Source organism: Malurus melanocephalus, unplaced genomic scaffold (genome assembly GCF_030028575.1).
Source record: "Malurus melanocephalus ecotype Western Australia unplaced genomic scaffold, MMel_1.1 scaffold_190, whole genome shotgun sequence".
NCBI lineage: Eukaryota > Metazoa > Chordata > Aves > Passeriformes > Maluridae > Malurus > Malurus melanocephalus.
Genome location: NW_026623422.1, coordinates 1,122,205 through 1,146,483, shown reverse-complemented (window position 1 = coordinate 1,146,483; position 24,279 = coordinate 1,122,205). Strand labels below are relative to the sequence as shown.

The following is a 24,279-nucleotide window of genomic DNA, read 5'->3' as shown; positions in this document are numbered from 1 at the left end:
CAAAGGGGATGGGGGCATTTTTGTCCCCTCAGAAGAAGACAGTGGACAGAAGAGGCTGAAATGTGGGATCCATGGCTCCTGCACCTCCAGGGATGGGAGACAGGGGATGGGACRGGAGAGCAGCCACAAGCGCAGAGCCTGACTGTGGCCCCATTGCTGAGACCCCATGGAAGGTGTAGGGGGTGGGTGGTGGCTGAGTCCCTCCCTCTGGGACAGGAGGTAACCCAGAGGCTCTGCACAGATCTCTAAASCCAAGGGGAGGTGATTCAGAACCCCCGTCCCAGGCAGGAGGCGACGCAGCCCCGCAGCGACCCATACATGGGGCGGGTGGGTTCTAGAGACACCCCATGGATCTGGACACACCGCGGGGGGCAGGAGGTGATCTCCAACTCCACAGGGGACGTGGAACCCCAGCTGAGGTGACTCAGACCCCCCGCTCTGCACCCCGCGGTGACCCCGACCCCCGCTCCGCCGCCGCCGGTGCGCGGCCCCTTTAAGAGCGGCCGGGTGTTCTTTACTCTATGTTTACATAACACGGCCGGGCCGTACCACTGCCGCCAGCGCCGGGGGGGGGCGGCGCGCGGGAGGGGGCGGAGCGCACCCGCGCCGAGCCCCGCCCCGTCCGCCGGCAGTTAATGGGCGCGGGGAGGGCGGGGCCACTCGCAGCCCCGCGGGGGGGGGACGGCTCCGTTTGGCTCCTCCCGCCCCCCCCGCCGCGGCGGGTTGGTCCGTCCCCCCCGGTGGCTCCGCCCCTCGCCCCCCCCGCGGTGTAGTGGCGGTTGCCGGTGGCCGGCGGCGCAGAGCGGAGCGGAGCCCGCTCGGGACGCGGCCCCGCGGCGGTGGCGGCTGGGACGGGGGCGGCCGGTGTCATCGAAGGGCGGCCCCATGTTTTCGCCCAGCCAGGAGGAGCTTTGCGCGCTAAACAAGGAGCCCGTCAAGTACGGGGAGCTGGTGGTGTTGGGGTGAGTGCCGGGCAGGGGTGCCGGGGTGCGGGTGGAGCGGGGGGGGGGGAGGAACGCGGCGGTCCCGGGGCGGGGGCAGCGGCGGGGGCTCCCCCTCACGCTCCGGTTCATCGGCCGCCGCGTCTCCGCGCCGTGCGGGAGCGCTCGGAGGTGGAGGGGGGGCGAGGGGGCGCGTGGCGCTTCCCGCCTTCCCGCCGGCCGAGTGCGCAGCGCGGCCGCTGCAGGCGGGGGGGTGATCCCGGTGCCTCAGAGATGGATGGGAGGGTCCCGGTGTGTCCCGGTGCTTGAGGGAGAGCGAGGATTGATGGACAAGGGGGAGTCCCGGTGCTGGAGGGAGAGCGGGCAGTGATGGATGGGGGGGTGTCCCGGTACCTGAGGGGAGCGGGGAGGGATGGAGCAGCGAACGGGGGGAGGTCCCGGTGCGTGACGGAGCGCGCGGTGCGGCCGTTGCGGGGTCCCGGTGCCGGAGGGGAGCGGGGATGGATGGGGGATGATCCCGGTGCCGGAGGGGAGCGGGGATGGATGGGGGATGATCCCGGTGCCGAAAGGGAGCGGGGATGGATGGGGGATGATCCCGGTGCCTAAAGGGAGCGGGGATGGATGGGGGATGATCCCGGTGCCCAAAGGGAGCGGGGATGGATGGGGGGTGATCCCGGTGCCCAAAGGGAGCGGGGATGGATGGGGGACGATCCCGGTGCCGGAGGGGACCGGGGATGGATGGGGGATGATGCCGGTGCCGGAGGGGCCCTTGAACAAGTCCCGGTGCCGGATGCACGGACGGACTGCTGCTGTCGGGCATCCGCGGCGGGGCTGGGGATGAAACTTCGTGCGGGGCCGGGGGTGCGGGTTATGACACACAAACCCCGCTGCGATCCCCGGCCCTCCGCCGCTGGCTCCCGTCCTCCTTGCAGATGGCAGGGAGATGACTTTGGATCGAGGAGCGGGAGGCGGGGGGAGACACGGGAGGAGGAGGAGGAGGAGGAGGGTGAAGCACTTATATTCAGATTCGTCGTGGAAATGTTTATTTTCTCGGCTTGATATGGATCTTAAAGTAATCCGCTTGGCATTACGCTGTTGCCCTGCTGTTAAAGCTCGCAGCCGCTCTGCTGAGCGCCGCGGAAGCAGATGAGGGAGAAGCGTCTAAGCTGTGCTTGCTGAGAGCCCTCCTGAACCTTAGAATAGATGCTTTTGGTAGCTTAATACGTGGTAACGTATGGTTAATGAAGTAATTCTTTAGTCCTAAACACAACAGAAAGGTGTCGAGCCAGCCGCGAAGCAGAACAGTCACAGCCTGGCTGTGTTACTCAGCCTCCTCCAGATCTGGTACATATTTGCTGCAAGGTCGTGGAAAATCCTATTCTGGTTTCTTAGGGATTTTTATTTCGTTTTGGCCCTTCAGAAAGAGCCGTGTTCACCTTTGCAGAATAAGTGTTTGAAAAAGAGCAGTCCAGACTGGGTACTCGTATCCAATAGTGCACCTTTTTTTCCTTAAGGGATGCTAAATGTTTCCTGTCACGAGACTGGGTCAAGATGCAGTTACCGTGGAATAAAACACAGCTGCTGCCATGAGCGTGGCGTAGCTGGTACTTGAAATCCTTGAATTTGTCCCTTGATTCGTGAGAAATACCCATATCACACTAAATTTAATAAAGAAACGTTCTTACTGTTTCACTTGTGGAAATGGAGGGTGAGCTCAGCTGTGCAACACTGTCTCTAACAATAAAGTCATAGTATAATGCAGAATCTTTAATTAAATTAGAGTGCATAAATTGATGTTGTGCTGCAGAGGCTCTTTGTGCACAGCTGGAAGCATTTTCCTTTCTGTTGCTTTACTATTTTTAGCAGCAGTTGAAAGTGCAGAAGTATGAAATGTTTTGGCTCTGATCTTAACCTGGCAAAGTCTGGTGTGCTTTGCCTTTAATATGGGGACGCACTGATCTTGGCTTATCGGTTCTGCTTGGGGTCTTGATCTTCCCTGTGTGTTGAAACACGCTGATAAAATCAAAACAAAATGTATAGGGCTGAGTTTAGGTCCTGTTTGTGTYTCAGCTGCTTTCTAAAACTACTGAGGTTGCATCTTGTAGGTGTAACATGTACTGAAAAAGCAGKCAAGATCCTCTTGTCCTTGGAGGGCAGACAGGAACGAGAAGTCTGTGCACGGGAGCTGAGTCTCTCTGGTCACGGTGTTTCTGCTGAAACAATGGGGCATTGGCTGTCGCTGCTTACACAATGTGCCTGGGAGTGTGATGTAGGGATAGGTAGACGTGATGGAAGCAGTCCAGGAAATCTCATGACTTCGGTAACTGTTTGTTAATTTTTGGATCGAAGAGTGGTGTTTTAAGAGCCATTTGCCACTTCAGGAGTTGATTGCTGCATGTCCTWACAGAGATGTCTTAAATGTTGTTTGTAGTGCCATAAATAATGCAAACATCTCTTTCTTTGGTGACTCAACATTTGTGACTAGGTACTCTTGKAACAGCTTAAGCTGTTCAGTATGCTAAAAAACCTCTTAATACCTGTTTTGTATTAAAATCTTGTAATCTGGAGTTTCATTTAAATAAGACAATGTAAATCTGCTCTCCTCCCTGTAGTGAAACTGAGACCTGGGGACCAGCAGAAGCGTAGTGTTGCAGCTCCTGTTACAACTGCCTGATTAAAATTGATAGCGCAGCTTCGCAGCTAGATTAAAAAAAAAGCAAGAAAAAGCTGTTTGGAGACACTGTGTGAGTTGTTGTTTTTTTTATAAAAAAAGCCTTGATTGTGATGTTGATGAATAACTTGTGTCTTGAACTGTGAGACTTTTAAATTAGGTGGTGAAAAGGATGATGAACAAAGGAATTGGCAAACCTGGCAAACTGCTGAGCTCCTGTTTTTAAGATGACAAAACTTTCCCTTTATCTTTTGCTCTCACTCTGCCTTAGCACTATCAAAGTGGGGTTGCTGTACCTTGACCTTCAGATCGAGGGGAAGGCATTTTTTTGGCAGGGGGTGGCTCTCCCAGCAGGGCGCGTTCCTTATTGTCTCGCAATAGTTGTGATTGCTTAGTCTGCGCCTTAATGTGATCCCCAGTAAAGCCCAAGGCRTTTTGTGTCGGTCGGTGCAGCAAACACATTCCTAATAACCTTCTCCCAGCACTGTGCTACGTCTGTGCTGTCAGTGATGTGGCAGCGTGTGTTTGGTTAAGATTTTGTCGAGGTTTACATAATCAATGTTGTAGTGAATAGAAACAGTTTATGTAAATCGAGCCAGACAGGTCAAGATGGCTGGTAAAGAAGAGATCATCTGCTTGATTGTGAATCTGCTTGTGTACATCTGCTCGTAGCATCATCTGTTCACAAAGGCTCTGGATTTCTTGGTGAAGCAGAAACATTCATATTCTAATTCTTTTTGAAGAAAAAAAAGCAGCTTTGTTTGAAGTCCTGTCAAAGTAATGGCTCATTATATATTTCTTGGAACGCAGGGCTGGAGGGAGTTGGGGAGGAGATGCTGAATGCAGTAAAAAGTACCCGAATAGCRTCAGGGTGTTAGTGTGTTTGTCAGTAGCTTTTGTTTGATTTATCTGGTGTCTTGTTAATATTTGGGGGTTCATGTCCTGACCCCTTGCTCCTGGTACCCCTTTGTCCCCCAGCTTTGAATCGTGCTTGGAACACTTTATTTCCAGCATAGTCTTTATTCCAGCCTGCCTTTCTTAATGCATGCAGGAGCTGGTCCCTGGCTGCGGGGGGTGACTGTCACTGAAGCCAGGTGTCACTGGCCTGGTTCCCTTAAATCTGTCTTCCTTTGGGACTGCATGATGGGGATGGACAGCTGTGACCTCTCAGGAAAGTCACTTGATTAAAATGATGTAAATTGAAGGAGGAGCAGCAAAGAGACAGGAGCTGTAGTCAGTGGCTGAGTTCTGTAGCAATGAAAGATTTGTACCTGACACTGAATGCTTTGTTGTATGGCAGTTTTGAATGGGGTTTCTGGTAGCTGTGTAAATGAAATATTTCATACTAATCAAAGGTTTCCTTGGTCTTTGCTACTCCTTAGCAAGGAGATGCAGCCTGGTGCGTCCTCAGCTGAGGAAGACTTTGTCTTGCAGACTTCATGGGTTTTGCAATATCTAATAAATTTTTTAACTTACTAGACAAAACTCTAATGGCTGTCCTTCAGTCTGTTAGTCACTTTGAAATTGCTGTTGGCATTTTACGTGTGAATTTTCAATTGTTTACCATTAAAATAAATTAATTGGTTAATTTGGAGGCTTCAGTGCTGAAAGAAGCTACTGGTGAATTTCTATGTGAGCGTTGTTTAATGTGGACTGTTGGACATCCTTGAATAAACAGGTTTCAGTTCTGCTTAAATTTAACCTTTTGAGAAAGCAGAATGAGAGGATGGGTCTTGGAGCAACCTGGTCTAGTAGAAGATGTCTCTGCCTGTAGCAGGGGGTTGGTACTGGATAGTCTTTAAAGTCTCTTYCWACCCAAACCACTTYRGRATTCTATGAAAATTCTCGCCTCTTGTTTACAGTGATGCGTTTTGTGGTCATTTTTGGGAAACTCTTCTCATTGATGGACCACTTTATACTTGAAGCTACTTTAGGTCTGAAACGGTCTTTTTTTTTTGTTAATCTGAAGGGACATGCAGTTTTAAATTTCTATTTTTCATAGTGGCTTTTTCTGACTGATCAAAGTTGCCACTACCACTACCTCCTTGCAGGGTAAAAAAAGTTTTTGGAGTGTTTTCTGCTTATAACACATTTCCATTTTGTAAACTTACATGTTTAGCTTTTCACGTAACTTTTGTCCATCTCTTGCTGTGCAGTTCAGGAAGAAGCTGATGCAGGTTTCCAGTGGTGTTGACAAATGCAAATGCAGTGTGGTATCCCTGCCTGTCCTTGATTGCTGTTTGCTTCTGTGGATGGACTGAAGGAGGAGGGAGAGTCATCCTGGCTGTGGAATTAAACTTGGTTTGCACAGAGATAGACTTGATGTCTGATACCTGGCTGAGGCTTTGTTTAGTGACTTGGTGGTTTTCTGCACTAACTAGTGTAGATATATTGGTCAAACTGCTTAGGTGACTTGAGTTCTGCTTTTAAGCCTTATTTCAAAATGTACTTTAGGTTTCATTTAAAGGAATGACTGTAGCACATAAGTGGAGCCACCAGTTAAATATGTTCAAAGTTATGATTCTCTGACAATCATTGGCTCCAGCAGTCATAGCTGGAAGGCTGCTTTTCTGGAGAAACAGATTTTATTTTTTAAAATATAATATTGGCAGTGGCTTCTTGGAGACCTTTATGTCTTATGCTTAGTTTATGGTGSATTTTATACGTGCATTTTGCAACTGTGTGATCAGGGTCAGTTGAGAACTTGCAAGTAGATTAATCAAACACCAGGAGAACTGTGTCTGAATAGAACATTAACTGCAGTGTAGGRAAACAGTGGAAAGGATTATATCTGAGGAAAGGTCTGTGGGATTTTTTTTTTTTTCAAAGCTTGTATATGGCTGGATAGAGCAARGGTTTTGCTTCATTTAAGCTAAGAAAAAAAACATACTTGAGTTGGTTTTCTGCAGCTATCCTATTCCTTGGAGTACTTTTGACTTTCTCAGAGTGCAAATTTGTATCCAGCTGTAGGCTTTATTCCCAACATCTCTGTACCGATGTAATATCAGAGAGCAGAATCGTCAGACTCTAAGATCTGTGTTTATTGAAGCAAATCACAGCATCAAACGTCTRCATGTTTAATGTTTGTTATAAAGAGGAAACTGAGTGCATTCTGGAAGTTAAACTAATCCCCTTGGTGTGTACACGCAGGTCACACATGTGGAAGTAGAAGACTGTTTTGTTTTTTTTTTTTCCTTAAAATATGGGAAATAGTTTACTCTGAATAAACAAGTCTGGGAAATGTAGGATTTTGCCTTTGATGCACTTTTTGTGTAGAACCAAGTAGCTGCTCCTCTCCAATCCTGGCAGAATCAGGGATGAATAGTTTTCCATTTTCAGCTAAAATTTATAAATGGGTAAAAATGGTAACAGTCTACTTGGTTCTACTTTAAAATATGCGTATAAACCAAGAAATTACTTTCTAGACTGTTAAGATTGTTTTTTTTTGTTGCTGAAAGCATTGTCTTACTTCAGCTATTTCTTGCTCTATTTTAATAGCAGGCTGTTCTTCAACTGTGGTAACAAAGTTGCTTGAGAGCAGATTTTTCCTAAGAAGTCAGGAACTTTTTATTWTCCAGTTCAAACTGAAATTATGGCTGGTTTATACTTACAGAATTAATGCTGCTCTCTGATTTGTAGTGATAGAAGGTATCAACTTGATACTTGGAGAAGATAAAGACTTCCTTCTGTACCCTAATGAGAAGGTTCGTGAGTATGGGGGGCCTGTGCCTTGCCAGAGGTGGGGTTTGTTAGTTCAGGGTGCCAGCAGAGAAGTTTYACAATTATTTGCAGCGACCTACAGACATGCCTGAAGGCACCAGCTGTTTAGGGAAACTTGGGCTGTGTTTCTTGTTGGTATTATCTGCACAGGCGTTGCTTCTCAGTTTGTCCTGAGAAGTTGTGACTGGTGTGGCAATGAAACCTTCCAAAGGTGACTCCTCTKTCATGTAAGCTGTTTAGTAGAAGTGCTTCTTGTGGTGTCATCTCAGTTATTTCTGGTTTTTCTGCACTGTCATACTCATGGATTATTTGTCCTGTGGTCAGCAAGGCAAGTGAAGTAGATGAGGATTTGGTCTAAGCTTCCAGCTTGAAGCAGGATCTCGAGTTGGTTTCCGGTGCGCTTTGTGCTGTCAAATCCTTTTTTGGTTCTGCTGTTTGATACCCTAAATCTCATTTGTGTTGAGGATGTTTTTCCTGTTATCAGCAGAAATCCTTATGTTTATTCTCCCTCTGTCCCAAGGTCGCCACTGAAAAGCTTGCATGTGGCTTGTCACGAGTTTAAACCCTGAGGGACAGGAATGGGGATGCTGGCATGGGGAGTGTGCCTGSTTCCACAGACTTCTGAGGCAAAGCTGCTCATTTTGTTTGTTTTATAAAGACATCACTAAATGGTGCCCTTGCATTTTTCACTTTTGTCACCTGTGTAGGCTAATATGTTGAAGGGCTCCTGCTTTTCCTTTAGAAGGCTTGTTTCCCTCTTGACAAGATGCAGTTCTTTATGCCTCCCTTGTCTTTACATAGTTTTTTTTTAGGCATCTCCTGGTGTAGCTTTATGTGGGTTAGTTCTTGGTCTTGAGTTCATAGTGACATTTCCGTACTTTGGGCAACCAATTCATGACTTGTCTGACAAACTGTAAGTAACATCTGGGATTAGACTGGTTTAATCCTATTACTCGGTAGCCTGGAATAGTCTCGGTGCTCATGTTAAGCAAAGAGTACAGTGAAGAGCAGTGGGGGTTCCAAAACAGAGATTAGTGAGTTCTGAGGGCAGGGCAGTGGCAGGAGCAGTGCTGTCCCAGTTCCTGAGCTGTGCTGCAGMATTGAGCACCCTCTGTGCCAGCAGCTGTGCCCCTTCTGTGCTGACTCCTCTGTCTGACCTTGGATGTGACCTCCTGTGCAAATACTCTATTGTTGGATCTCTGCACTCTTGGTGACTAGATAATGATTTAAAACCAAACAAAGCCCAGGGAAGGATGGCAGGCAGCAAACTCTTGTAGGGTTTTCTTAAAGTTTGAGTAGAAATCGTGGTGCTGGTGTTTAGCACTAACAGTAACTGGTCTTTGGCTTTGCCTAGGAATAAACATCTCTCCTGCCTTTCCCACAAACAATACTTGCTGTCTAAAAACTTAGGATCCAGGAAGGCAGTCCCTTTAGGAAATCCCCTTGCAACAAAGCTTCAGCCGTTTTAAATATTTGGTTCTTGAAGACTTGTCACCGAGGAGCTGTGTGGCAGGAGGACACGGTATTTTAGTGTGATGGGTTTATGAGTGACATGTGAACAAGGTGACACTGGACTTGCATTGACTACATCTGGACAATGCTTCTACAATTACTTTCTGTACTTCTGATTAGTATAACCTCTGCTCCTAAAAATAGCAAGTATCAGCTATTTTGCAATGAATTTTCACTCAGTTCTTCGTATTCCAGCCTTGGAAGTGCTCATGTGAGGTCACTGGGAAACATGCACACACAACTGGGTAGTACAGCAGTTATTGGCTCATGGAGAAGAAAGAGTAATTCAGCTAAAAGCTTTCCTCTGTTTCACAACAGAAATGTCATCTGGATGAAACACWTTATAAACAGCAGTTGTGGAAATGGATACAGACAATGTCTACAAAGCTGAAGAGTTTGGTGTATTAAAAGCAAAGTGGTTTGGAGATGAGCTCTGTGTGATGAGCAATGATATGAAGGTGCTGATAGGTGAAGGAGTTATTAGGCATCCTGCTTTCAGTAGTTTGTTTCTCCTGGAGGGAGGAAAAGCAAGCAAGTTCTGTCTTGTGCTTCTGGAAGTGATTTACTTTAGGTCATTTAACAGCATAATTTTTAATATTGCATGCTAACTTCACTGTAGACACAACTCACGTGTTTCAGGGAGGTTGGAGTAGATATGGGCTGTGCCTAATCTGGGTAGCAGAAGGCTTCCTGTTGCAAGGAATTGGTACAAAGGCCACACGTGCCCTCATTAAGTGTTTGTCAATAAAAACCTCGTGTTCTTCTATCCTATTTATTGCTTATACTAACTATGACATAGCTACATTGCTATGTAGCAACTAATTGTATTTACCAGAGGTGCAGGCAGGCAGCTGCACAGTGAGACAAATACTGTATAAAATGTCTGTTTGCTGTGCTGTGTCCCCAAAGGAGTGGGGACAGGCAAGAAAAGTTATGAGACAGCTGGCACATACTAGGTTAAAAGGCCAAGAAGCATTATGGTTATCTCCTTGAGTGCTGTAATGTTTACTGATCCCTGTTGTTGCAAAATTATCTTTTTTTTTTTTTTCTCTTTAAATGCAAGGAATTGAGGACAAAATAGCATTGTCTTTCTCTCTGAGGAACATTTCAACTTTTTCAAACACTTACTGAACTGTAATGATGTGCTTAGTGGGCTTTCAAATTACTCTTCACCCAGAAATATCCGTGCTGTCTTTAAATTAGAATCCAGTAAGTTCATAAGCTGTCATGAAACAATTTTATTCTTCAAACTGGCTGGCTTTAGTAATGCCTCAACAAACAGGTAGGCTTCAAACTTCTGAGGTGTATCCTCCTGAGGCATGRAAATGTCATGGGTGAGATGAAATGGGACTGACTGTGAAGACAATTAGTCACCRTATGAAAGTAAATAAACAGAAGTGAATAAAGGCTTAAATCTCTGCTTGCGTATTGCAAATAAACTGGAGCCCAAATGTGCAAACCCTCGAGCACATGCCCTTAGGAAGAGTGAAAGAACTGTTTAGTTTGGACACAGAAGTTAATGGGCTGAAACTTTGATATAAGCACAGCTGTATTTCTTCATGTGCAACAGCATGAATTCAGTTTGATTGTTGGTGTCTGATTTAGGGCTGGTGGAGCCACAGCCTTTGAAACAGGAGTAGTCTGTGTGTCTGTGTCCTGCTTTCACAGGAGACGCCGAGCTGGTAAAAGATAGTGAGGGCTGCGTGGTTCCTGCTTCATAGCACATCCTGTGGCAGGGTTCAGTACCTCACAGATTGACTCTGTTTTTTTATGGAACATTGGCTAATAAACCAAAATRTTGCTGTACTTTCAACTTGCCTTCCTCCTAGTGCATGTTTGACCTCTGAGAGCAARTAGCTGTGCAGCTCAATACTTGGATTCAAAACCATTTCAGTGGTGAAGAAGAATCTTTCAGACTTGATAGGATTCATTACCTTGWGCTTGCCCTAACCTTTCTGCTAACATATGTGCAATACTTACTTTGAATTGCATTCTGAATTTTAAAATTTGCTGGAGTAGTTTCTCAGTGCAGTTTTGATTCATGAGTTTGGTGCATGTCTTTCTGGGCTGGGCTGTGAGCAGAAGTCCCATTCCAGAGCCACGTGTATGACAAGAGAKGTGGCAGTGCCCTGCTGCAGGTCTGCACCTCCTCTGGCAGGACTGCAGTGCAGACAGAAGAATTCTTGCTAAGTGTGCTCTCATCTGACTCTGCCAGAAGATTTAATTAAATGGGCTGTCAGTACCTTGGTGGCTTTTGCCAAAAAGGCTACCAGCAAATTAAGCAAATGGAATGATTTGGTATTGGGGCGGATTTGTGGGGAGACAGCTGTTGATTCATATGAGCAGCTGAGTAACTTCTTCCATCAGAGCACAAGCTGGAGAAGGAAGTTTGGCAATGGCCAAATGGATAATGGCCTTGCATGGTTTCTTACTCCACTTTTGTTTTTAGGTGGGCTTCACTGGAAGAGTGAAAAGTCTGAAATATCAGAGATGCTTCAAAACACACTGGTGCTGCAGCTGCCTTTGGGATGGCGCTGGAATTCCGGGAGGTTGCAGGGACAAGGTTCCGTGGGCAGTGGCCATGGAAGATGCAGTGCTTTAGTCTTACTGATTGTGCTGAGATTTGTTCCCTAAGTAAGATACTTTGCTAAAGATGCCAGGGTAGAGACTGCAGACTGCTTGTTTGGTTTTAGGCATGTGCACTGCAATTTTTTCCCATAATTTTCACAAATATTTTCTTAATACCCTTATGTTCTTTTTTACCCTTTTTGGTAATGAGTCCTTGCACCATTTAAAGACTTTGATGGGAAAAAGAGCTTTCCCAAAAGCTCTAGATATGTTCCTTCTTTTGCCTATGAAAGATAAATAAGCTGGGTTTTTTTTTTTTTGAAGTATTTTTGACAGTCTGCTTGCTGTCAGAGCTTTAACTTTTAACTTGGGTTTGGTGTCTTACTTTCCATGTTTGAGCACAAAATGCTGGAGTTCCATTGCTTGCTCAGCCGTGCCTTATCTCTTTGGTTGTGCAATCCCACTTCCAGCTGCCAAACTGGAGTGCCATATATCCAGTTTTATTGCAAGTTTGGAGTTTCCAGCATGCAGCTAGTGTAATCCAGCAAATAACTTTCCATGTAAAGGATGCAGGAAGACTACAGAAAGTATAGTTCCTTCTGTAAGCAAAGCCAGGGTTTAAGTGATTAGCAGAGTCTAAGTCAAGCTCCATGTACACTTAGTTTATTATGTGTAATATGACATTAAATTCAACTCGGGAATTGGCCTCTGATTATAAAATGCTGGTTTGCACCTTCAGCTCCTTGGAGGAGACTGGTTTATATTATGGCTTTACCTACTGGAAATCTCTTGGTATAGAGGGAACAATGGCAGAACGATACTTTGTTAAAGAGTAAGCAGAATTTTGAGGCAAAAGTGATTTGCTCTTTCACCTCTGGGCATTCTGTAGCCAGTCCAGGCAGGGAAGTAAGGAACTGGATTTGGGGTTGGCTGGGGTCCAGTTGCAGACTCTATTCAGACCCAAGCCAGAAGGAGCATGGGCTGATTTGGAGGTTTTGGACCGAGATGACAGCTGAGAAAAACCAGCTGTCTCACTTTTGTGAACTGATGAAATTAGTTATGAATATGTCAGGTGGTAAAAGTGTGATGCTTTGTGCTGTGCAGAGATTGAAAAATGCATTAAAGATCAGTTTGTCATGCCTAAGTCAAGAGACCAAAACACTTAGCTGAATTAAACTAAGAGATAAGAATGTATGGTGCTCTGTAATATCCAGAAAATAAGTGTATTCATTTGTAAAAACAACTAATTCATTGTAACCAGAAGTCAGTACAAAGGGATGTTCTCCCACCTCCTGCCACCATTCTTACTTGTGCATGAACTAAGTGGAGCTTGTCTAAGTGGTTGTGAGCAGTYTTTGGTTTACATTATTTTGATTATTTTATTAGTTGCATTATTAAATCTAAAGGCTGGTCTGGTTAGGGGTAACATACATTTTCCTTCTGTTCCTAGACTTTACTCTGTTTTTGGAAAAAGATGGAGTTTATTTGATGTACAGACCTATGCAGTGTGACAGCTGTTGTCAAAATTTAAAAAATGTGATATMGCAAGCAGAATCTGACAGGACCTTTTAATTTCCTGTTATTTGTTTATTTTGGAAGAGCAAAAGTCCATGTAGTGAGTGTTCAGGTGGGCAGTTTGTCTTGGCRTAAATGAATCCTGGTTAAAATCTGGAGAAGTTCTGAACAGGTGCCTGTTTCACGTTGATGGTTATAACAGCTTGTAACCTCTAGAACTGCTGATATTTATGTTTAAGGATCTGATGTTGGGACAGAACAGCGTGATGAGTTTTGGGATGATGATGATGATACCACAGCTGGAGTGAAGCAGTCACTGCTCCTGGCTGTCCAGACAGGTGTCTTGCAGGAGGACACTGAATCTTCAGCTCTGCTGCCACCCCTTGCTCCCTATCCCAGTCATTTTCCATCTGCCTCTGATGAAAACGCTGTGATTTACTGAGAGATGTAGTGACAGGTGAGGTTGTAGTCTGTAACTGGAAATGAAGGATGTCACTGCACTGATTTTATTCCACAGCCTCCTGACACTATTTGAGCTCTGGTGAGGAGAGGCTGTAAGATGAATGAGACTCCCACCCCCTTCCTTGTTAGACATCAGGGAATCCATGTGACTGATTCTCACCTCTGAGAAAAAACTTCAATTGGAGCTGTCACCTCAGTAGACAAAGAAGGAATCCAACTGCAAGACATGTACCCAGAGGAAATCATGCTTTGCTGGTTCCCTGGCTTATGAAACTTGTTTTTTCATTGTTCTCCTTGTCGCTACAATTGCTTCACCTCTGCTGCCTGCAGTAGTAATAACAGTGTTGGGATGTCAACTTTGAGTGAGTGGGAATGGACACAAATGTTCTRCTACCCCAGGTAACTGAAAGGGTGGATGTAGGTTTGGAGATAGAAGAGAGTAACTCTGAATGTTGTGTTCTCTTGGAAAACCAGCTTTTTGGAGTAATTTTGAACACAACCTGAAAGTGCTTTGAGAATTGTAAACAATGTTCTATGTAGTTTAGCAACTTCATATTTTGCCTTGTGTATGAGCTCAGTTCAGAGCTAAGAATAGTATTCTGTGTTACTCAAACATTTGAATTTTCTGGATGTGGAAAGTCTCCTTTTCCTAGTGGTTGTAAAATAGCCTAGTGGAGTTTTTTGTCCTTGGCTAAAGCTCTGAAAGGAAAAATTTGGGATTTGTCCAGRCATGAATGCCTCTCCAGTAGATTTGAGGCTTGTTCCTTTATATTGCACAGTTCCAGATTTGCTTCTGAGTTTTACAAAGATACTGAAACAGACTGATGGGGTGTGAGTATTACTGGATGTCATTCTTATCTTCTGCTTCCTATCAAGGTGGTACAGCCCAAAAGATGTCTAAAAATGCTCTTCCCTCTGCTTTTGGAAGGGCTGTAGGAGGAAAGGAGAACAGTTGTGGGAGACCCTTAGAGATATCCCTGTAGGTATAATGCCAAAGCATTGACAGAGTAGCAAGAGAGTGTGGTTTATATTCTGAAATGCATGTGCAACACTTTTAACTGAATGAGGGAGGACAGGAAAGAATTTGGAGAGCTGCAAAACCAATATAAAAAGGAGATAGTACAACAAAACCTTAGTCTTACACATCCTCATGCATTGCAGTGGATGCAAAGCTCTTTTATGTTGTACCACTTGTCTCTTCAGCCGAAAATAGTGCAGCATGGCCAAGGTGCCCTTATGGAGAGTGATGTCAGGTATAAAAACTTGAGGGCAACAGGGAATCTCTGGAACCAGACAGCTGTAATCAATTACTTGATTTCTGTGTCTCTGAACTAGCTCMTGCAGTCATGCTTTGCTGGGCAGTGCACTTCCAATTTCAGTCTTGGGCTCAGGAGCTTTATTTCCACAGCTGAATTTCCATTTGGCCTGCAAAAGCTGCTTCTAAGTCCTGCAACGCTGTTTGATATTACAGCCTGTACTTTGGGAAATATTTRTTTTAAACAGATCCTCTGTTTTCTTGGTCTACTTTACCCCATAGGGCATTTTCGCCTTTAAAAATCAAAGGAACCTAGAGAAATAGAGGGAAACATGTGGGGTGGCTTGTTTTCTTGAAAGTTGGTGAACAAAAATAGTAATAGTATGCTGTCTGTCTTTGTGGGTGTTGGCAAAGAAAAAGAGCTAGATTTCCAAAGGAAAAAAWTTGAGGGAGAACTATCTGTGGTTTTAAACTTGTTTTCTGTTCTACAAACCATTGTGCCACTTGTGCACAGTACTTAATATCTGTTGGAATGAAACTTCAGTTTGCAGAGTGTAACCAGAAGTAGCCAGGCTGGAATAGCCCCRCAGATGAGCTAAGTGAAAATTTTGCCCTAGGAAACTTCGCTGCTGTAGAGCCTTCAGTGTGGTTTCAGACTTTCAGARCTTGCATCTGTGTATAAACACAGTCTTGTGTGGTTGTCTTGCATAAAACTCTGCTGCTGCTTCAGTGAGGAGGAGGTGCCTTTCCATCTGCAGACAACAACAGTGCAAAATCCCTTGTCCAAGCAGTGCTACAAAAAGCTCTGTAGTGAGATCCTTTTAGAGATCAGAGTCTCTGACCATTTGGAAGTGAAAAAACATTAGGAATTCATCTGGTAGATTTGATTTGTTTTTAGTAAGTGGTGTTTTCTGAGGCCTGTGAAAGGTCAATGTTTATTTGATGAAACATTTTGGGAGGCCCTCTTAATGGAAGAAAAATCTCCGAATTCTGTAGGTAAAGGTGAAACTGAAAGACTTTGCTGTCATGAAGCTAMATAGATCAGAATTCATTTTGCTGATCAGCAGTAAACACTTAATGGCTTTGCAGAARTATTTTCCTGGCTAGAGATGTCTGATTAACTTTGTTATAGATTATGATAAAAGCAAACACCCAAGGTTGCTGTGAATTAGTAAGCTGTCAGTGTGTTTTAAGTCTGAAGAAGATACATTGAAGTCTAACTCTCTGCACTGCTGCACTGCTAATTTCTGGTTGATCAAGATTTAAAAAAAAAAAAAACCCACAGCTTCAGCAGTGCTGTGATGCCTCTGAACCTATGGTCCACACACTGACCCAGTAGATTTTTGGGTAGTTCTTTCAAACTGGGCATGAAAAATAATTTATCCTGTGTGGATTTTAGGGCACATAGCACACTTGCTAACCATGCACAGGCAGAAAGGTAATTCTTTGCTTTTTCTCTTTGCTTACCGACTCTAAATGTGCTGGGAGCAGGCAGTGCAGTAGATTATCTTCCCCTTGACAGCTTGTGCCATGGAGCAGTTGATATAATGCAGTGATATTAAGGAACTGCTGTGTTCAGAGAGGCAGCAATGCTTGCAAGTGCTACAAAGAAGAAAACCTAATTATTTTCTGTTTCTGAGGCAAATACTTGGGATTCTATTAAGCAATTGGGGTTGACCTGGGAGCTGTGCATTTGTAAGCGTGTCTTTTTCCCTGGGAAACTAAAAGGAATGTTCAAATTGATAGAATTAGACTCGGATGTTGCAGCTCAGGATGCAGTAGTTGAGTGCCTCACTTTTTATTCAGTGCACTGCTGGTGAGATCACCCATATTCACAAAATGGATGCAAATTTTCTCTCTTCCTCTGTGCTAAATGGTACTGAAAYCAACGTAAGAAGATTCTTGTCATGCTTGAGTGTTTGAAAAAGCTGTAACAGACATCCTGGAACTTCTTTTCTATGGAATCACWAAAATGACATTGCAACTGCTGTATTTGGAGGGGAACTGAAGTTATAAAAAAGCTATCACCTTTTCTTATGAAAATGTGAACTATCAGATAGTCCTTGATAGGGTTTTAGGGAAAGCACTTGATTTCTTAGGAAATGACTTGTTGGGACTGTGCTTTTATTTTCAATGGCCCGAATGGTCTTTTGGGTGAAATGTAGTTTCTCCATAATGTTTAATGTAGCGCAGTTTCAGCTGTGACATGTGTTATTAGTGTTCATTCCTCAGGCTAAAATTTGAACAGCTTGGTTTTGCACCTTTGAGCATGTGTGAAGCACAGATAGGTTGGGAGAATGTTCAGAATGTCAGGGCAGGTGGGTTTTSAGGTGTCTTGTCCACTTGCATGCTATGAAGTCTAATTTGTCTCAATTTTGAACCTTGCAGCTTTTTCTTGATCTGATGTTTAAGAGCAGAGTGTAAATTGTTTCCAAACAAAGCTGTGTGATTCCTAAGCCTCTGCAGTTGTGGATCAACAGTYTTCCTCCTCTTCTTTCCTCCTGTGCATCGAAACCCAGCTGTGCATAGTACTTTSCTTTGAAAGGGATTTTGTGTTTTTCTGACTTGTTTTGAACGCAGTGAAAGCCAGATCTYGCTTTCTGCTGTATCTGTGTGTATTTAACCAAATTCCATATCAAACAATTCCAGTGGCATTTGGCTAGATTATAGATTCCTCTCAGATGAGTAGCATTTCCTCTGTGCTGTGAGAGGTTTAGGGTTGGRAAGAGGATTCTCCAAACATGGTGCTTTGCCCACCTCTTGTGCTCTTTTAGCTGGAATAAAAAGCATGCTTTGAAATGAACCTGATTAGTTTATACCCTGTGTTTTGCTGTGCACTAACATTGCTGGTTTTATGCAGTGGTGAATGGTTTTAGCTGACAGCTTTGGAGATGGGCTTAAAGCAYTGAATAAAATTGCCTCCTTGTTAAATGAATGCTGGGGGGAGCAGTAAAATGTTGGAAATAAGGATTGTTAAGGAAATCATTATRTGAAAGAAGAGGTTTCCTTAGCCCTTACCCTTTTCTTTCTAAAAGGAAAACCTCTTGCATTCTAATGCTCTGCTGGCACATTCCTTACATTGGAATTGGTATATTAATATCTTAAATGTGGTGGGTTTTTTCTGTTAAAGTTACTACCTTTTTTTTTCCCCTGCTAATATCACGGCTATGGATGACTTCCATGTTTTAWGTTGTGAGACTCAGGTCATCCCTGCCTAGAGATGTTTTCAGCTATTAAGTTGTTTGAAACTGTCAGGTTATTTGCTTTAATTGAAGCTTGTCTGCAAGGCTGCATCAGCATGTTCCTTGGGTTCTTCTGGAGTATCAGCTTCTAATCAAAGTTTTGTGCTATTTATACAGCTGACTTTGATTTCAAAAAAAAGAGAAGTAACAAATTATTTTCCACAAAAATATTCTGGGACAAGTGACAAGCCTTTTGCTAAGAAAAATCAAAGAGKGTAATAAGAAGTTTCTGCAGGAAGTTCCTCCCAGCTCAGAATAAACACCAGCTCTTCTGTTTTCCTGACTGGATCTCAGTGGTCTTRTGTGACAAGTAGCTGGAGTAATAAAGCCCTGACTGCTGTGCCCCTCTCTTGGGGACTGGTTACTTCTAATGTTTTGTGACTCCAGAATTGTTTCCTCTGCTCCTCAGTGAGGGGAAGTGCATGAAAATAACAAAGCGTTTTGCAGGAAGCTGGATGTGTGGTGTAAATAAAGCTGATTGAAAGCAGTTCTTACACAATCCATTTGGTATTTGCAAGCCAAGAGCATCCTTTAACTTTCTGTATAGTTAATACAGATCAGGTGCATGTTTCTTGAAGTGCCTGTATTACCTAAGCTAAACATGCATGAGGATTAGTCAGCTGTATTTTCTGTAAATAGTCTCCCTGAAACAAACTTGATTTTTTTAATTACTCTTATGTTAGTTGTTGTAATAGCAGGGTAATCCTGCAGGTGGTAGAGGGAAAGTATGCAGTGGAATAGCTCAAAAGGCAKTTTATGAGTTAACCTGATCTGTGGAGTACCAGATTCATCACTTGGTGAGTGGAGGTTGGGGAACAGGAGGAGGCCACAGCAGYCAGGAATAGCCTTTTCCCCAAAAAACCACAAGAGTTACCAGTTCTGTTCCAGAATGTCAGGGAGAAATTAAGGTCACCCTGGAGAACCTCAGCTACTGCACATGTGACTTCTTGTGGTGTTTCCAGCAGATAAAGTTCTACTTAATTTGTATACTCTGTGAAGGAGGAAAGTAGGTTCTAGCTTATCTGATCTGCTGTAGGTGCCTCTGAAAGCTTTGTTTGTTGTTTTTTTTCATGGTGTACATAACCTTTTACTGTGTGCTCAGCTAATCCATACTTGTGATTCTGATCAGAGAGGGGCTKGCTGGATGTGAACAGAAAAGCTCTGTGAGGGTAGCACGAGGCTTTTGGGCCAGCTCACTGCTGGATTCCTGATGGTAGGAGCAACTTTTGAAAGGTAGCTAAAAAAAGTAATTAAAAATAACCCCTAATCACGAGCCAGTCATGCAAATCAGCCCTTTTTCTGAAAAATCTGGGATCATGGCACAGATGAGGTYAGGCTGCATTTCACTGAATCACTCCAGCTTCCTTGAGAGCTCGAGGAGTACTAAGCAAGGAGGACTAAAACTTGCTGCTGGGGAAGAGAAGGCTTGTGGCTAATCACTATTCCAATGRGTATTCCAAAAGTGCTGGAGAAGGGAAGGCTTCTAAAGTGTTTTATGATAATAAAATAACTTCACAAATGCAGGTTGTAAGAACAAATACTTCTCAGAAGCAGGGAAAAAAAGCCCCAACCCCAAACTGATTATAGCCACAATTAATACCTCCAACATACTTTTCTCAGGGATGATCAAGTTCAGGGATTCAAAAACATTGTTCTTAATTGGGTAAAGAGATGAGATTATTTGGGTCTTTGGAACTTGTTGGTTTGGATTTTCTTGCTCTGCAGGAAGACTGGCTTTGTTAAGCTGTACGACTGGTTGTGATTAGGAAGCATTTATGCCTATGGAGATGTCTTAGCCAGCAGAGTCTGAGGTGGGACTGTGTCTTTCATTCAGGAATTCCTTCCAGGYTGCATAAACCAAAGGTCTTGGATCATCCTTTTGTTAATGAAAGGATGGAAGCCCTTTGGTTATCCATGAGTTGCTTATTGCTGTAGTCATTCTACTYAACACTGCTTTAGTTTTGCGATTGTAACTACTTAGAATGTTTTCCTTCATAAAGAAGGAAAAATCTGATAGGAATTAATCTTCTAGCACAGGAGCCTGATGTGGAAAGGAAGAGAGAACAGGTTGTTTAAGCTCTTTGGTGGATTTGGCAGGAAGTGCAGGAGACTTGCTTGACCTGGGTCTCTAGTGCTGTATGCATGGGGAATATTTTAACTCTAAAGATGTTGAAACACAGTGGGGAGGCCTGAATTTTTGAGACCAGATGAAAACAGAAGGGTCATGGATCAACTGGGGAAGGACCAGGTGACTTTACCTATCTCTGTTTTCTGTCATTCTGTGGTCAGGAAGCAATCASAGGTACATTTTACCAGAGGTCCAGGTGAAGCAGTGGGGAAAGGGCACCTTGGGAAGACAGAAGGGAACCTTGTGGTCAGTCAAGGCTTGTGCTGTTCCTGGGGATGAGGACAACAAGGGTGAAACTTAAGCATTAAAGGTGTTTGTTGCAATCTGTTGTAGTCATCTGTAAAATGCTCCACTGTGGAAGGAGCAGTCCTGTGTTCACTGCCAAAACTCCCTGACAGGAACGGGATTAGCAGTGCCTCTGGTGGTGGAGGCTGCTTCTGGGACAGACATTGATGCATGCAAGCAGCTGGAGACAAGCTTAGACCTAAATTCATGTAGAGTTAATATCTGTGACACTGATACAGCACCAGAGAACACAGTTCAAAGGAGGAAATGAACCACGAGTATCCTGTTGGTACAGAAGTACTCCTTAGCTTTGCTTTTGCTATTTGGCAGCTCTTCCCCATGAGACTAAATTTGAGAATAAATTCGCTGTTCTGTTTCACTGAAATTCTCAGATAACTGGCAGACAGCAACTGCTTGTTTTCTGAATTCAGAAAAATGTATTTGAAATAATTCTTGCCTTTTTTWAAAAAGGAAATCCTTAGCCATTCTTTTATTGAAATACTACTAGATACAAAATTAATTGTTGAGGTTAATACAAGGGCAGAGGGTGTAAAGACTATGAAGTACTGTCAGTGGTATTATATAAAAGGAGACACAAATACATTTATTTTGTTGTCAGTGTTGTGTATATTGAAGYTTTCTGTTTGCATTTCTTTATAAGCTATAAACATGTGACTTTTTCCCTTTTAATATATGTTCAAGGGAGCAAGTGTTGGATGCTTCAGCAGCAGAAGGTTTTCAGGCTAGTCAGGACTTGAATGTGGAGCCGTGAAAAGCTCTGGGACTGGGTATTGCAAAGGTGAATAATGTATCTTTAGCCTTCCTATGTTGTGGATGTCCTGTAGTCTGTCAGTATTTCCAAGGGAATCTCTCCTGCTCTCTGTGCTGTTTTCCATGCTGATACAAGTGCTTCTGTGGCTTTGCMGTGGGCTGGAGAGTGAGGAATGTGGTTTTAAAACTGAATTTAAAGCATAAATCTAGTTTTGTTCCCTCTTCATGTGAACCGAGAAGTAGTGAGAGCAAATTAATAAATGAAAGGTGAAACTGCTGCTTTTGGCAGGGTTGTGGGACCACACTGGTTCAGGGATGGTAAAAATACACAGTGTAAGCACAAACTGAGTTTTGGTATGTGTGGAATATGTACCACAGAATTATACCAAATATGGGATCAGAATGTACTTACAAGGGAAGATTTACTCAAGTCTGACTCCCCTTCTGCAGCTTTATTGTTTAGTGAGCAAAGTTGTGCTGTTTGACTCACTAGAGCTATGGAAACAACTGAACTGCAGCATCTCATCTGTTTATAGCCAAGTCTGTCATTTGGGATGGTTTTCATCCAAAAATGATGAGGTGTGCCGTAGTACATCTGTTAGTAATAGACAAGGAAAGCAAAGTAAAATCACTCCTTTTTGTCCAGGGGAAATATTACTGGTGAAAATTAGGAGTTGTTCAGTGTGTAGTCTTTTGGGAGGTGGTTTGCATAGATACAGAGAAGTATTTAAGTTTTATGATGGCTTGTATTTGGATAGCATTGTAGAAAAAAAAAACAGCTACATGCAGCACTTTCTATGTCAGCTAGTAGAGACCTTAATTTTAAGGATGGCTTCCTTGAATTGAAATCAAGCTTTCCAATGTGCAGGTCAAAATTTAGAGTTCTTATGCCAGTAACASAGGTGTCATTTATTCTTTGCCACTGTCTAGGCTGGATTTTTAAAAAACAACTAAACCAAAATAAACATAAACCAAAAAAGCTTGTGTAACAAGCTGTCTGACAGATAGTTCAAAGCTTCTTGCTGATCTCTGAAGTAGACAAGTACTTGTAGTAGTAATACAAGTAGTACAAGACTTGTAGAAGGTAGGAACTTGCCACAGTGGACTGTGGGAGAGAGCATGTGTGGTCTTGCTCTCCAGACAGCCCTAAATCCAGGCAGAGGAGAGGCTTTCATTATATATCCATGGGAAAAGCTTAATTGGGGTTTGCAGCTCGTTGTATACCAAACTCTTCCAGTGTTTGATGTAAATCGTAGGAAACTGGCTTTGATAATTAAGGTGCCCATAGCCTRTGCTAGCACCACTCCCTTATTTGCAAGGAATAGTGCTATCAGCTGAGATGRTTATCCCAGGAGGTTTCATAATGCAGCTTGTCCCGGGACTGCTGGGACTGAGAATCATTTGGAAAAATTATAGAAGTGCTCATTCCACTTGCTGGTCTGATGAACATCTGGAGAACTTCCACAGTGCCCCATAGATCCACATATAGTCAGGATGCTCTCRGAAATGATTGTTCTGTCTCCATGAAATTGATTTTTCCTAATTTATTAGTTGTAAATAGCATTTGTTCCAGGCTTTTTGGTGAGTGAAGGGAGAATTGCAGCTGCAGGTTCTTCTGGTAGTACTGGTCTTCTTGTGAAGCAAAAAGCTGTGTGCAAATGTGCTGGTCCTGGAGCCAGAATGCAAGGGAGAAAGAAGGGAAATGGCTCCTGCTTGTTGAGAGGCTTTGTGAGAAGAAGTGTTTGGTGATGGGGACTTTGTAGCCTCAGTCCTTGTCCCTTCTCCATGTGTGATCCCATCCTGTCACTGCTCAGTGGAAGAGTTCAGAGCAATGGAGAGGAGAGGGCAGGTTTTGTTGTAGTTCCTTGTGCCTGTTCTTAGGAAAACTGACTCAGCAAGGTGTGGGCAGCTATTCCTCCTCTTGGATGTGGAATTCCTCTGTGTCCTGTTGGAAAAGCAGGGATGGGCCAAGGATGGGGGGATTCTGCCTCAGGAGCAGGGCACAGAGGGTGGGTGGGAGCAATGCTGCCAGGGCTAGCAGGATCCCAGGGCATTACTGCCAGGGCACTGGGTATGGTAGGGAAGGAAAGGTGTGGCTGCAGTGTTATGGGGAGGGTTGGTTTGTGGGGAACAAGTTGAGAGGCCTGGCTTAGGAAAAATGAAAGCGTCTGCTGGCTGTGGAAAGACAMAACTTCTCATACCCTTCTCCCCTCCCACCCCAAAACACACATAGATATGTCTAGGAATTGTCCCAGCTCATTCTGGGATCAAAATAAAACTTGCAGGTCTATAATTAAAGCATAACAAATCATAAAACTACCASTCAATTCCTTTTGTGGAAAGGAAATTCAGAAACGGGCTCAAGGAAAACCTTTATGAAAATTTGTCAGTGCTAATCAGGATGAATGAGTTCAGCTTTCATTTGGCTTGTATTTTCTTCCTATTTAATATTTTCAAGATGTTWTTTAAACTTGAGCTTTGTTTCTGTCTCTCTTTTAAAAGTAATTAAATCCCACAGAAACCTGAAATGGACTTGCCTTCCCCAGTTAAAATTGTTTAGTTGTTAAAATTGTGAACAGGAGGGAAAAAAATCCCAAACAATAAGACTCCACTTGTCTGTTTTTAACTTTCAGTGGAACTACTTTAATTTAGCTTAACAGTTGGACAAATATAAGAAAAATTAATAATTACAGGGGTTAAAGCTAGCAATGGTGATATACAGTAGTTATATATTATTTCTGAGGGAATTGTTACTTTTTTAAGTTTTCAGATAAAAATACTTGTAKAAAGAATGTTGTCTTCAGGCAAGTTAAAACTTGCTGGCATGTTCCTGATAATAGTGTCTTTGAAAGAAAGCATGTGCATATATCCAGGGAGATTCAAGTGGAGAATCAAATAACTCCTATTTTAAGTGCTGGTATTTARGCTGCCTGTGGAACATATTGATGATTCTTTCTAGGGATTGGTCTCATGTGATGAGGATCCTCTGTGCTGCATTTCTCTGAGTTAATAATAAATTTCAAGGTACAAGTAGGCCTGGCATCAAATAATARTGATTTACTCCTGTTTTTGTGCTGTGTTAGGGAATCTCCTTTAATATTCCAGAAAAAGTAGTATTCCCTATGAAAATGGGAGTGAGAGGACAAGTTCAGCTGAAAGTCTCAGCCTTTTGTGTGGCTTTAGTATCATGTGTTAAATACGCATTTTTT

General features: G+C 43.5%; 1 protein-coding gene across 1 annotated transcript in view; it reads left to right on the top strand.

Moving 5' to 3' along the window:
* The first annotated feature begins 770 nt into the window (after window positions 1–770).
* The window catches only part of PELI2 (pellino E3 ubiquitin protein ligase family member 2), a 62,624-nt gene continuing 39,115 nt past the window's right edge, over window positions 771–24,279 (top strand). Inside the window, exon 1 of the mRNA XM_057373213.1 lies at window positions 771–962. Coding sequence (XP_057229196.1) covers window positions 886–962 — 77 coding nt within the window. The 5' untranslated portion in view covers window positions 771–885. The remainder of the gene's footprint in view (window positions 963–24,279) is intronic.